The sequence below is a fragment of the Tympanuchus pallidicinctus genome, unplaced genomic scaffold, assembly GCF_026119805.1.
Source record: "Tympanuchus pallidicinctus isolate F22 unplaced genomic scaffold, pur_lepc_1.0 scaffold18, whole genome shotgun sequence".
Classification (NCBI taxonomy): domain Eukaryota; kingdom Metazoa; phylum Chordata; class Aves; order Galliformes; family Phasianidae; genus Tympanuchus; species Tympanuchus pallidicinctus.
In genome coordinates this window covers 3,341,640-3,356,591 of record NW_026294699.1, presented here as the reverse complement: position 1 = coordinate 3,356,591, position 14,952 = coordinate 3,341,640, and the positions used below count along the sequence as shown (strand labels likewise).

At 38.2% G+C, this 14,952-nt stretch overlaps 1 protein-coding gene across 3 annotated transcripts in view; it reads right to left on the bottom strand.

Annotated features, from left to right (window-relative positions):
- Nucleotides 1-14,952, bottom strand: part of KATNIP (katanin interacting protein) — a 55,529-nt gene that overhangs the window by 15,077 nt on the left and 25,500 nt on the right. For all 3 annotated transcript variants that reach the window (XM_052679770.1, XM_052679771.1, XM_052679772.1), the window contains 5 exons: nucleotides 9,169-9,900; nucleotides 8,435-8,643; nucleotides 5,874-5,949; nucleotides 2,708-2,885; nucleotides 704-869 (listed from right to left, as the gene is read on the bottom strand). In XM_052679770.1, the coding sequence (XP_052535730.1) occupies nucleotides 704-869; nucleotides 2,708-2,885; nucleotides 5,874-5,949; nucleotides 8,435-8,643; nucleotides 9,169-9,900 (1,361 nt within the window). The remainder of the gene's footprint in view (nucleotides 1-703; nucleotides 870-2,707; nucleotides 2,886-5,873; nucleotides 5,950-8,434; nucleotides 8,644-9,168; nucleotides 9,901-14,952) is intronic.

The window sequence follows — 14,952 nt, the reverse complement described above, 5'->3', positions numbered from 1 at the left end:
TCACAGTACATAATTGAAAAATGAAAGCAAATTTGAAAACTGCACTGCATGCAGAGATATAGTCTGGGGGTTTCATTGTGCACAATGAAAGACATTTCATCACATTCCTAATTTTATAAATACTTACCAAATCTCTATTTATCATGTTACCACATGCTACCAATTAAGCAAATAGCTCAATAGCATTTACAGTCAATTTACTAAATATTAATTTTATTTTAAGTGGCAGACTTCAGAAAAGCAAGATGCTCAAAAACAAAAGGATCCCCATAGTCAGAGAAAAACACAAGTTTATACACAGATACTGCTTTCTTCAACTTATCTACACCAAATTGCTGTTGAAGTGCCCCCTGTTCTATCATTCCTCGTGCTGCAGGAAATAAAGAATCATGTGGGAGACTTAAATACCGGATAGCGAGAGGATACCACTTTGGAATCATATATCTTGAAAGTAATATGTGCTACTATGTGTCTCTTAGAAAAATCATCTGTGAAGTTTTCTTTAAACTGTCTCTGGCTTTTTTTCAATATTTGCTGTTTGCAGAGACAGAAATGCATTATACCTGCCACAAAACTCAGACTCAGACAATCTAGAAAGATTTATGGTGTTCCATTAAGGCAGCTATATTCATTTATCACAGTACCAATTTTCCAATGCGCCGCTGTATATTTTTGCTGGCAGTGCTCCTTTTCTTTTACTTACCCCTCTATAGGTATCCTCTGGAGATTTATTATAGTTCCAGAAACGAAGCCCTGCAATACTTTCACTTTTATCAAAATGGATTGTGAGTAGATGATTTTCTCCGAAAGAGAAAGGAATGAGCCACATATGGTCATCCTCAGCTGTAATATTAGTCCCATCTATTAACCTACAAGGAGAAAAATCCATTAGTGACAGAAAGGAAAAGCCTGCTCCTCTCATGAAAACAGGTGTTTTACTAGGTGTCAATTTTCCTCTTATTTCCCCTTACCAATTCCATTATTGTACCTATGTGCATGCAACTAAAAAGCACATTAAACATAAAAAGTAATACAGAACTGCTGAATTAAAGATGGAGTGGCTGGGGGGAACAACATTTCCTTTAGTTGGCTCTGTTTGAAGAAAAACAGAAAAATCCTTTGGTTTTCTTCCCTGAGCAAACAAGCAGAGAAAAGCTCATTTGGTACCTCTGCACCAAAATTACTAAAGGCAAAATTCTCAGTCCCAGACATTTTATAACTTATTAATAGAGGTCCATGCCTAAACTAGTTTATCTGGCAGTCAGCAGCATATTTCTACACTGAGCATGACTGAGATGGTATCTGAAGAGATGGAGCAGAGTTTGTTCACATCCTTTATCAGCTCTCATTAGGCTCATTAAGGAACAGCCCTTTTTCCCACCATTCTACAATATGACAACATCTTCTCATAACAGCACACCTCAGACTGACTAGGTAAGTTCAATTCCATTATTTCCCCATTTTGGAATCCTGACTTTTACCAGAAAGTATGATATACAAAGAGCTAAGGAGAAGACGACTCAATTGCCCTACTGTAATTACTTTTGTACACTGCCCTATGTGCATACTGTTTTAAAGCGTAATAGAAGAACGAGTACCAGATTTGGCAGTTTCTTCAAGAAATAGATATGAATAATGAGTCTTTCAGAGAGGAATTGATTAGAGCCCATAAGAAAGAGACAGAACTTGACTTAGTCCTGAACAGTCAATACTACACAGGACTCATTCCAAATGCTAAGTTGAAGAGCACTGAAGTGCTCAACATGCTTACAGAAATATCAAAAGCCAAAAAAAAAAATAAAAAAAAATTAAGACCCTTTGTCTTATGCTCAAAAAGGCTCTCAAGTAAAAATGAAGGCTGTCAAAAAAAAAAAAAAAAAAAAAAAGGGCAAGAAAGCAACAAAATAAAATCATTACATATATCAGACAGGATATTATGGATGTTGCATTTGAAACATAGAACAAATTTATCTCTCTAAGACAGATAAAAGAAAAAGCAAGGACTTAAAAAAAAAAATTAAATAAAATCAAAATAGAAGCCAGCCCAGCTTAGTGGCAGGATAAAGAAAGTTATTACAAATCATCTTTCACCAGAAGTCATGATCAAACGAACTAAATCAATAGGATCATAAACTCTGGACGGCTAAATGTATATGCACATGCCAAGAAAGAATATGTAGGCTAGCAAGCAAAAGGCACCATAAATAAAATTCCATCAAACATATCAGGAGCAAAAAGCTTGCCAGAAATTCTGTAGGATCAACAGATGACTAGGCTTAAAAGGTGCACCAGAGAAGACACCGAATGAAAAGTTAAATGAATTCTTTGCATCTGGGTCCATCAAAGCCTCTCCAGACTACACCACCAGAGCCTTTTCATCATGGGGGATCTCATGGGAAGATTTCTTTGATCTTGATGCCTACAGGAGAGATTTTCTGTACATTATGTACATACATAATTTGGGGAAGCAAAGACTTCATTAAAATTATAAAAACAAAAGCTGCAGAATTTGAGAGCAGCACCTACACTTGCAATTCCCTCATATATTCTTACTCTCTGCTAACTTGAAAGTTTTCCTTGCAATTATCCAGAAATGCTGCGTAAACATTACTCCATATGCACAGACAGATGCTACAGAACACACACACAAAAAACATCTGAAGAAATTACTTGTTATTCTACTTATTCTCCCCCTTTCACTACTTACTTTTCTAATGTTCTAGAATCTCCTGTATACTCTGGAAGATCATTTAAGTCTTGGGGTGAAGCAGAAATCTGTTCCGTACTTATTTTTAATGCTTGGCCATTCTTTCCTATCACTTCCAGTCCAGTCAGTCCAAGGTAATGAGGATCTCCCCAAGTCACGGTAAAATTCAGTTGCAAGCCTATGTAAAAGAATATACATACAATATACACACATACCTACATGCATACTAGTTTAAAGCATGGGCCCAAGCCTCCAAAAGAGGGTAATCAGCATCAATTTCACTGGTACAAAGCAGATAAAAAAATGAAACCAAAAAGCAGAACAACAATGAACGCTGCTACTTACAAACCCACATCTCAAACACTTCAAAAGCTGCTCTTTGTGCCATGGGTTAATACAGAGCACTCACAACAACATGGATAAAAGCACAGTGAAATGCTGTAGCATTTACCTACATTGTTGGGGGCAGAAGGCTTCTCTTATCTCTCCTAAGCGAGCCAGAAACCTAGCAATTTGCTCTGAGTGGGGTCTGTCACTGCCATTAGCAGCGCTATTGGATCTACTTACTCTCCACTCTATGACCCTTTAATGCACTAAGTCCAACTGCTCATACTCTGGCACAAATAACAGCTCATAGTCTGCCTCTGAACCCACTTCATTCAAAGATCAGACTCAATTAGCACTGGCCAGCCACATGACCTCACTATCCTAAATAAAGCTAAGTAGAGTGTGGTAGATAATACGTGCATCACTGTTTTCTAGTGATCAAGATTATCATACATTCATGGCTGCCTACTTGCCAACAGTTTGAATTTAAGCCAAAACTCCTTCCATTCTGTACTCTGTATTGTCCAATCATTACTTTCTATAATACAACTTCTATTGAGCTAAATATTTATTCTATACTCCATATATACATTATATAAGTGCAGTTCCCATTAATTAGCACCACGTGTTATTTGTTTAAAGGATATTTGTATATCCTGCTTTTGGATAGTTCTGGTTTGCTTGCCTACCCCCAACATAATAGTGCAGTAGCTGTCGTAAATCTGTGTTGGACTTTTAGTGGGCTGCTGACATCTTGTTCACTTGTAACTATACTGCTTCCAATCAACCATGTTATCAAGTGTCTCATTACTCAGATTGCAGAGCGACAGTAATTCAATAACACATTTAAGTAGAGACATGACAGATTTTGAGATTATGCAGAAGCAGAAGACCTATTAGTCTGAAGGCTATCTGTTATCTTTTGCCATCTAGGTGACTGTGTGGACTTATGTAAATTCAGTCTCTCATAAATCCCATGAGTAGACTGCTTAGATAGCACCAATTCATAGATACACTGAAAGAAGATGTGGTTTACTATTGCACTGAATGCACTAACTTCATGTCCAAACTGTACCCGTGGAAGCATCCTAATGGCACAGCACCACTGAAAAACAGCGCTGTTGATTTCCCTGCATTTCCAGAAATTAAAAAGAAAATACTGCACCAACATAAAATTGTCTTCAGGTCCACCTGTTTCACGCTTTCCAAAAAATATAAAGAGCATACACAGATACGACAAGCAATATTCCAGTCTAATCAGGTTCCATAAAAATTCACCACTGTAAATTTAAAATATTTCATTTCATACATTAAATGTAGCCCAGAGAGAATCAAGTTGGACAATGTCTAATGAAGCACCGATAGTCATGATGCACTGTAAAACAAACAGCATTAGAGCTGTTAAGCCATCCAGCCCAATTACCTATAAATAGCAGTAGCAATTTGCATGAGACTAAGTACACATAAATTCACTCGGGTGTTGAGATCTCTTCATATTTGCAAGGACGCTAAGAAGTAAAGAGTTCTATTAACTGACAAGCTTAGAACCATGGCTACAGTGATATTAGCTACTATTCCTGAGGCCATTTCTTATTATAGAAATATGCAACAGTTCTCAGGCAAAAATATATAGGTATATATACTTTTTTTTTTTTTTTTCCCAACAGACTGGGAAAAGATAGGATCTAGCAGCTATCCACACAAGGTTAGTATTCACATTCTGAACAGCACATAGGCAAATTCTACATAAGCTAATGCAGAATGGAAGGGACCTCTGGAGATCTAACTCCTGCCTATTAGATCAGGTCTCCCAGGAGCCACTCAGTGGAGGTATGAATGCCTCCAGGCCCTCAGATCTCAACAACTCTGTCAATCCCTGTGTCAGATTGCCCTCAGGGTAAAAGGGAAGCTACTCTTTTACCACAGCTGGGACCTTCTCCATCTCTTTCTCTGCAGGGACTCAGTGGGAATCAGGATTTCTTTGTTTGGTAGAGACAAGTTAGCCCAATCAGCTAGTTAACAATATCTTGTCAGTATGAGAGACTGCATCTGCTGAGCTCTGAATTGCATCCTCACTATCTGCTTCACCCACTTTGAAAAACGGAAGGAGGGAAAGGCATCTGAAGTTCACAAAAATGTAAACTGATGACAAACATGTATATCCATCTATAAGCTATGGATGAACTTCATAGATTATAGGAATAGTCCATAGATACATGGCTGAATAACTGTATTGTGTATATTTACACAGAGTACATCACAGGTTGCCAAATGCTTTATATGCACCATGCCCAACAAGCCAATTTCCCCTCTGCTGGGTCAAAGGAGCAGGAATTGGTACTTCTGGGCCATTCAGAAGCTCTCTTGAAAATAACCTGAAGTCCCAGAAAGGGTGGCAGTTTTTTGAGCAGTATCAACAAACCAAGTGCTTTCAGTACAGATGCAACATTCTGGTCTAGTTTCTCTCTAGGTTTTCTATTGTCAATCTCATCTGAGAAAATCAGTCTAAATAAATATGTAGGATTGGAAGAGAATTACTTGGTAATGGACACAGCTACCACAAATCCCATTCAAGGACTAAGCAAATGGCTAGTGTTATTTTCTGAGATTAAATGCCATCTGTTACAACATAGTGTTCTAAATTCCACAGTAAAAAACAAAACAAAACAAAACAAAAAAAACACAACAAACTTCTGCCTTAAATACTCAATTACTCTTCTTTATTCCAGACCTGACATCTGCCACAAAGGTCTGCACAAATGACAAATCAGATCCTCCTTGATAACATTAGCAGGGGTAGGAAGCAGCATACACAGAAAGTGACAGAGAATAAACTTACACTTTCCAGTAAATATTCCTGGTTCCTTGGGTGTACAAGCAGAGAGAGAATCCAGCAGGACTGCCTGCTTTTGCACCTAAAAAACAAAGAGATGCGCAATGAATATGCAGATGATATGTATTTTAGAGACATATTGCCTATGCAATATACTTTGTTCACGTGGGATTTTTAGCTAGTGCATACGGGAATGTTAAATAGGAGACTCCCTAATGTGGGCTGATTCTTCCTGGAAAGTCTGAAATTAAGGCACTTTCGTACCTGCAGACTGCCATTAGCAAATGACACAAAGCATTGCCAATACGCTGCAAAGGTGCCACAGAGACAAGAATTGCAGATGGAATTGCAGATGGAAGTTAAGCCCTCACAGAGTGCCATCACACAGTTTCAGTCTCTCCAAGAAAACCACATCCTGCAACACACAATCCACACAAGACGGAAAGACAGAAAACAACTCTGTTACTGAGGGTAACGTCATAGAACACTGACTCCATCTTTGAGGCCTCATGCTTTTTTCTCAGAGCAACTTTTCAAGACCAATCTGGTAATTACTATTTAAAACTCTACTGAATATCAAAATCTGTGGACTTAGTAAAGGTACTGGTTTTATTGAGTCTTCTCTTGCAGACCATAAAAAGTGGCTTATCAGCTCTTTTCTCCCTATTCCTTATTTCTTAGTCACTCAGTTCCCTCCATTCCATTACTACCCTCTATCTTTTCTTTCAGATTTAGCCTAATTTTCTACTATTTCAACACTCCTTGTGAACACTGACCTACTTATGTTCTCAGATCCTTACAGTAGAACAAAATATCATCACTGTATGGGAGTTAATGGATAAGAAATAAAAAGTAGAAATCATTACCAAGCTCCTAAACATGACCATTCTGAAATGGTTACCTTAAATGAAATCATGGTTAAGGAGATAAAAGATAGATAACCATAGATAATACTGACAATAATGTAAGATGCCTTGCTAAGAGCTGAACGTCAGTGCAATAAATACACTTTCTCATCCACTGAAGATGTAACAGCTGGAAAGGGTTAATGATCAACAGGCAGAGACTGCTCAAACCCAATACTAGCTTGAATGATGATGTTATGCTGGGGAAGACAAATCATCTAGATTCATATCATTCTGATAGCATACACATCCAGAAAATCTTGATGGTCCCAGCATATACTGAATGACAGAGGGATCAGAGGTTCATTTGGAATAGCTATTGCTATTCCACTGCTGATTCAGCACATTTCAGAGTTAAAAAAGGAGTAAGAAAAGCATCACAGATGAACAGTGAAAAGAGAAGCAGAATCTAAGTAAGGATCAGGGAGTCCATGTCTGAACTTCTGCAATGAAAGAGGCCCTGGCTGAATGCTAGCAATGAACAAGTGATCAATAAGTGAAAGGTGAACCTCAATTTGTGTTGGTGAAACCCTGCATTACACAAAGCATCCAAACAGTTTAAGGTGATGCAAGTGAAGATGGAAACAGTTAATGGTGTCACGATTAACTCACCACTATTACCTAGAGGAGTCAAAGGGTTAGAGTCTCTGACTTGAGACAGCAAGACCAGAGCATTTCCCTATGTCGTGTAAGTCAACAGAATAGGTCAAGATAGACCACCCAGGCCTGAAAACAGCACAAGGCTTGTTAGGAACCTTGTGTTAGGAGTACTTTAACTGAACCAGCTGGAATTTTGATTCAGTTTTGCATCTCCTCACAGTTGTGCAAGAGTGTCCCACTGAAAAAAGATGTCCTCATTGAAGAAAGAGCAGGTGCTCATCAACATTGCAAGAAGATAGAAAGCAGTTTGAAGACTACACCATACCACTTTAAGCTGAAAATCAAGCAGGACTGTTGCTCAGTCACTGGGCCATTAGGATGAAGTGAAGCAAGACTGCAGTGCATGAAAATACAGCCCTCCTCCAGCAGTAAAATATCCACTCTATGGAATAGAAAGGAACACCTTAATGCTGCAAAAGGGATATAGATTTGTGAAGCTGCTAGTTAGAAAAGAAAAGAGGAAAAAATAAAGGAGAACTTGTGAAGATATAAAATGACATTATGCTAGATCCTATCCCACCTCAGCTATTTCATTCAAGGAGAAAGAAACAAGCAAGCGCATACTGTGTGGAAAATAGGGGAAAACAACATTTGGAGTGACAGGGAACAGAACTACTCATTACATGAATAAATGTAAGGTAAAAATCATTGACAGTGGTATAAATCTTCAGGAGTACCCAGACAAAAAAAAAAAAAAAACAAAAACACAACCCTGTACTCTCTGCTCAAGTAAGTAAAGAAAAAAAAAAGAAATGTATGATCCCTTAAAGCCTTCCTGGTAGCCTCATTAACCAGAGAAAGCAAACTGTGGAAGAACTTCTGGCCTTAAAAAAACTCCCATGAATTATTAAGCTGATGAAAAAAAAAATAACTTCAAAACACAGATAGCTTTATTAGTCTGTCTACAGAGTTTTACAGCACCACAGAAATCAGCGCCTCCTATTTCTACCTCATATTTTAGAAAGACACATTTATAAGAGTACTGAATGCAGAGATCCCTACCTGTTGATCCTCTGTTCTTAACCCTGCTTGCGTAAAAGGTCTTTCATCTCCATCCCCATCAGCTGTTGTTGGCCTCTTTAGCTCTTCTTCATACCTCAGAGAGCTGGCATTCTCCATTTCTCCATCATATGTCTCATCATAACAGTATATAGCTTCAAGAATATCATCATCAGTACTGAACAGTATTGTATCCCCAAAGTGCTCTGGAGCTGAAGGCAACATATGGAATTAAGTTGAGAAGCTATGTAGAAGAATATTTAGAGTACTAAAAAATGCTATTCAGTCCTTCACATTTAATCTACAGCGGTGGTTAAAGATAATATATGGGGAATAGGAACTGACTGCCGAGACAGTTATGTTCAATTTCAACCTTAATTGCCCAGCAGACGAACCTTGAAGATAAGAAAAAAAGCTTATCACTTTTTCCAAAATATCTTATCTGTGAAAACTAAAAAACCTGCAACTTACAAATATCTAGTGACTATATGAGGTTACTGAAATACGATCTTAAGACATCATTATGAATAAAAATTAGCTCTATATGCTACTAAAATTCACAACATCATTAGAGAATGCCTTAGATAGTTTTGCATTACATTTTGAAATTAAAAGGATTAAGTACTATATAAAATCCCCAATCTGCATTGAAGAGTAAAGAGATAACAAACAAGATAAATGTATTTGTTTATATTGTGCTGCTGCTTCCACAAAGTAAGAAAGAAATTACAGCATACCTCCAGACAAGGTTCCCGAAGCCTTAGCAATTTCTCCTTTAAAGATGCATTGTTCATCTAACATCATTATAATGTCTTTCACACCCCTAAAAGAGTGTATGCGAGATTTATTATAATTCCAAATCCTAATCATAGCTACTTGACAGGGATTCACAAAGTCAATAAAGATAAAGTGAGGTTTTCCAGGGGTAAACGGTGCTAGCCAGAGATGCATATCATCCTGTGTCAGATTTACCCCATCAATTAGATTGGTTATTACTCTGGGATCTTTGCCATAAGCTGGTAAAATATTTATATCAGGTGGTTCAGCTGTTATTTTTGAAATCTGAACAGGCTCTCCTTTAGAACTGAAAACTTCAATTCCATTAAGACCAACATAATGTCTGTCTCCCCACGTTGTTCGAATGTCTATTACTAAGTGCTGCCCATAAGGTAAGACGGGTATTTTAAAATCATTTCCATCATGTGCCTCCACAGAATTTTCTTCTCTCTTTTTTGGTAGTGCTTGTACTCCCTCTTTTCTCATCAGATGATATTCTCCCAGCCGGTTGATTTTCTGCTGATGGAGAAACTCATCGAAGATATCCCCCTGAAAATCCAGGTTAGAGATTCGGCCACGATGGGAGTAATTAAACTTCACCAATGAGTTCCAGGACTCCTGCAGAGTGTGTTCTTGTTCAGTGTGCCACTCTGCTCTAGATGTGCCAACTTCCTTGATAGACAAGTCCTCATCTGAAAACAACATTACGTATGCATTTAACATACTGACACAACTGGAAGCAAACCACTACAGTAGATGTTCCAAGAATATGGAACGGTAGATGTTCCAGGACTATGCAGGTCACATTTGTGTTCCCCTGACTATGAAATTCTGTTATATGAGCACTTTTATATTGCCCCTCTGTTATAAAGGCTATAATGTCACAATTTCCCTTTCCATTTAGACATAATGAAAAATAATAACGTTAATATTAAAAAGCAACAATAAACAATAAACAAAACTACAGTTTTAGACTGGCAATTCTTGACTTAATACTTAAAGAAATTCATGTTTATGCAATTCTCATAATTTAAGACCTTGAGCAAGACCCCTGGAAAAAAGTCCCAGAGATACTCATTGGGTATCAAAATGTACCATCTGTCTGCATTTCTGCAGGAGGTCTGTCAAACAGTTGGAGCTAAACTGTTTAAGTTCCTAAAGCATTACTGAGAAAATCCAGTGCTTCCTTTTTCAGCAAAATAGGAGGAAATAAGAAAAGAAAGTCCATTCCACGGAGGGGATGGACCACCAGAAAGGGGTCAGAGAAGCACAATGAAAAACAGAAAATTATTCATACAACTCCTCTGCTCTGCTGCAGATGCAAGCTTTTACGTTGACAGAAATCAGAATTCCTACATGTGTAACGCTTTCATGTAACCTTAAAAAATATCAATCCAACACCTTAGGTACAGTGGGTTCCATAGCAGCATTGATATTCAAACCTAAAAATGCATTTGAGAAACCCTCAGAATGATGGTTGGAGAGATACAAACCTAAAGATTGTTTTTAGCAGGCCTGATGAAAGAAAGCATAAATACTGCTTGAACTTAGCATGGTAACTTCTATACATTTAGCATCAGGTGTACACAACTGCAGGCCCTTTTCTCTTCAGCTGTTGCCACCATCTTCTATAGTCTATCTTCAACTGCAGTTTCTGCTGCCACTATCCTGCATAGGAGATGTCTTCCATACAGGTTTCCTGCATCTCAGCCACCCAAGCATTACACCTGTATTAGCAATCCTCACTGCTGAGCACTATTTAAAATACAAGAGAAAGACGAAGAAGGAAAGAGCTCAATGGAGGAAAGGTAAGGACAGGAATTAGGAAGAGGAGAGATGGGGAAGAACAATGTAAGAAAGAAGGATGAGAAACAGAAAAGACTATGAAACAAATGCACTGCATTTGCTCTACTTCTGCTAGGTACAGAAAAATACTGCCACTCTATTCTGAACACACAAGAGGCTGTGGGAGAGGCAGGACAGTTTGGTCCAATTCTCACATCTGGCGAAAGGAAGATACAGAGTGCTCAGGTGGTCTAAGGAGAACTGCTGCACTGACAGCGCTCAAAACAAATACAAATAATTAATCAGCAAAAGGGAAAGTATCTCAGCCAGGTGCACAAGAAGAAAGGTGGGGAGAAAAGAAGTAGGTTCAGCATTCAGCAAGGATGAGGCGAGCGCTGCATTCTACACATGTAGGACCCAAATGCTTTTCTCACTTCAACAACAGTAAGATGCAGAGGGGGGATAACCATGGATCTCATGGGAATGCAGTGGGGGCAGCACAGAGAAGCTGTGTAGGGGCAGTGCTCTCCTCGTGACCCCACCAGGGGGCTGCTTAATTTCCATCTCAGCACAATTAAGAGCAGATAATTATGATTTTCAATAAAGTTGTCTTTTTTTTTTTTTTTTTCCAAATAAATGAAGAAAAGCAAATGCAGTACTGAACAATTACAGGCCCACGGGCTAGATTTCAGTTCTGTACAACGTCCTTGAGTGTGCAGTCAAACAAATGGTTTTCAAGAATAAATGCCAATTGTAATAAAATGCAAAATAATGTTTTCCCAAAAGACTTTTTAAGGCTAATTTTTAACTTTGTTTTTGGAATCACAGGGAAAGAGGCAATGTTCCTAATCTGTCTATGGCCAATAATCATTGCACAGGGGACGACTGAGATAAAAATAAGAACTCTAAAGCAGATGGGAAACTACCTGAAAGAGTATTGTATTCCATATGCATAAGCATGAAAGTCTGGAGACCAACCTGGCCACTCTCCCCCATTTCACAAGTGAAATACAAATAGGAAGCAAATTTCAGAGAGTGATTTCAGAGAAAAGTAGTCATTTGCAAATCACTTTGTTGTTGAAATCTGTGTCTGTAAATCCACTCCTGGGGTGGGTGATCACAAACAGTACTTCTCAGATTCTCAGAATGCAAAAGAAGATACTATATATTTCTTCACCACTTTAAATAGCAAAGCTTGACAATTTCAGAATAGGGAAGTATAGAATTCAATACCCATTGGCTTTTCCTGGCTCTGATTTTTTTTTAAAATTTTTATTTATTTTAAGCACTCCAAGCACTGCAGAGATTACAGCTTCCACAAGAGTTGAATTGGAGTGATTTTCAATGGGAGGTTAACAAGTTTGCTGGCTATATTAAAGAGCAGCACCAGCAAAAGAGAAGTTCTGAAAAGAAAACAGAGGTCAATAGCTGAACGTTCAGAGGGTCTGGCATTCCTTTTGGCACCTAAAATATACTGCTTTTATTGGAGTCACAGTACTCCCGCCATCCACTTTGATAAAGAATATCCATTTGCTGATGTTTAGACACATCTCTAATCTTCTGTATGCCTGATTGTGTGATGGATGCCATCCAAAGGAATCCAGAAACAACAATCCCATTAACATGAATCTCCCCTGTGAGCTTTGGATGAGTGCCTTCAATCACCAAATCTCATGTCCTACTTCTGCTAGCAACACACGCCATGCAATTCCTCTCAGAACTTCAGTAAACTACATTTTGGGAGCAACACAAGCTTGAAAACAACATCTTTCCTCTTCTCTCCTCTGTTGTATTAATCTCATGCCTATTCCCTGCAGCTAAAAATAGCAATCATATTTCCATGCTGCAATCACACGCTTCATTTCCCAAATCATTTTAAATGCTCTCTTCTGTTCCACTTTGCAATCAACTTTCCTGAAAACGGATGATCAGAACAGCAGTTTTCCAACTGAAGTCTCACAAGTGCCTGTGCCGAGATATTAACATTTCCCTAACTAGCAGAAAAGCCTCTGCTGATCCATCCTTCGAGTGCCTCGCTATAATCATGCCTGCGTCACACCAGCACTTCATAGTCAATCTGTGATCAGCTACTCAGCCAGGATCCTTCTTTTCCTCAATCATTTGCAATTGATGATTACTCAGCTTACAACTTAATTCTCTATTAGTCCCCAAATGCCCTTGCAAGCAGTACTTCTGCACTACATTCCACTCTTATTACTCCAGTTCTCAAGTTCCTCTTGCTGTGCAGTTGTTCAATCCTCTCAACTCATAACACCACAAATTATGTTATTCGCAAATTTTATCAACATACTTTTATCATCTGCTTTGCACACTGAAGCAGTTTCAGAAGATAAAAATGTATGTTTTTATAGCAACAGTAACTCAAGCCAAGTGTGCCTCTATGTGCTATTTCTAACTTCCATTTTTCTCATTATTCCTCATTCAATGACCAAAGAAGAGCTGTGATGTTGAGTATGGGGGCATGTAGCAATCCCCCTGTTGCATGCTTCTGTTGGGAAACTGAAGTTCCCACAGCCCTGTAGAAGTTTAAATTCACCATTCTTAAGGAAACACGTAAAGCCATCTCACTGTTAATGCTCTCTCAAAATGACTTTTTCCTGCACATTATTGTAGGAAGAACAAAAGTTGCAAGATGTGATTTTTCCCAGTGACAACCACATACTGAGAGCTTTCCTGTCACTTTCTTCCTGCTAAGAGTTCTAAGTAATAGATAACTAAAGCTGCTCTGGGCAAAATTAGAGGACACTAATAAGAATCATGATAGTTGACATCATAGCTCCTAAATTATCACTATATTTACAGCTCAACAGAAATTACTAGAGTGGGATTTATTTACAATTTCTGTAATGAAAGCAAGTATTAACTAGAAAGAGTTTGAATTTTAAAAGTCAAAAGCCAAGCTGCTACAAGGTCACTGTATCGTTCCTCAGTATTAGTTTCCCACTTAATTTAGGCACACATCAAAACAAAGGTTGTAAGAATGTAACAGTGAGAGGGGCTTTCTGTGCCATCTTGTGATATGAACAAATCTTTTGCTTTTAGTGCAGGGAAATCTCTCATTCTGTATTGTTACAGATTCTGTTAAATTCTATGCTTCATATATGTAGAAATGAGAGATTTAGACCTATCAGGTTTATCAAATATAGAGCTGCATTACATGGCTCGTGGATTAGTCTACACATAGCATACCTGCCCATGTCACAGAGAGGAAACTGAGAATCCAGGAACGAAAGTTTGGTTAAAACACTGAGACTGATAACAACATCAACAAAAATCAGTGTGTTTTTTTTTTTAATCCCCCTCTTCAAGTATACACCTGAGCAAAATTGAACAGAAAGCTACAGCTTTTTCTTTGGAAATTCAGTTAAAAGAAAAATAACCTGTTTTGCTTTCATAGCAAAACATGACATGCTTCTAGCAAAACATTTTACCTTCTTTCAACATGCCTTGTCTAGACATCCTGCTTCTAGAGTCCCAAGAACAAGACAGCATATGATACCCAAAGTTGATAGATTTTTGGACTACTGGATCACAATCTGAATGGATTCTTGGTTCTCTCTGTATCTGATTTCTGTATTGCATACACAAAAAAGGAGAGAGATGCACAGATAAAGGAAATGAAAGGAGTAGCAATAGTACGAATTCCCGTAGACAGCATATATTCTCATTGAGAAAGACAGAAACCTAACTACACAAACTCTAAGGTCACTCAGTACCTTGAGGTCACGCTCTTCCTCATCACTTTGCAGATTTTCATTTAAATCGGTGAACATCTGCAGTCTGCAAGACTGCCAATTTTCAGAATATCAAGACTGTACATTTGGTCCTTCATCTTCTCCAAATAATTTTAAAGCACTAACCCAAAGTGCAAATTTTTCAGAAAATGAGCATTTCGTGTTCAGCGTATAACAAGGTGAGAGGCTGAGCATCACTGAGTA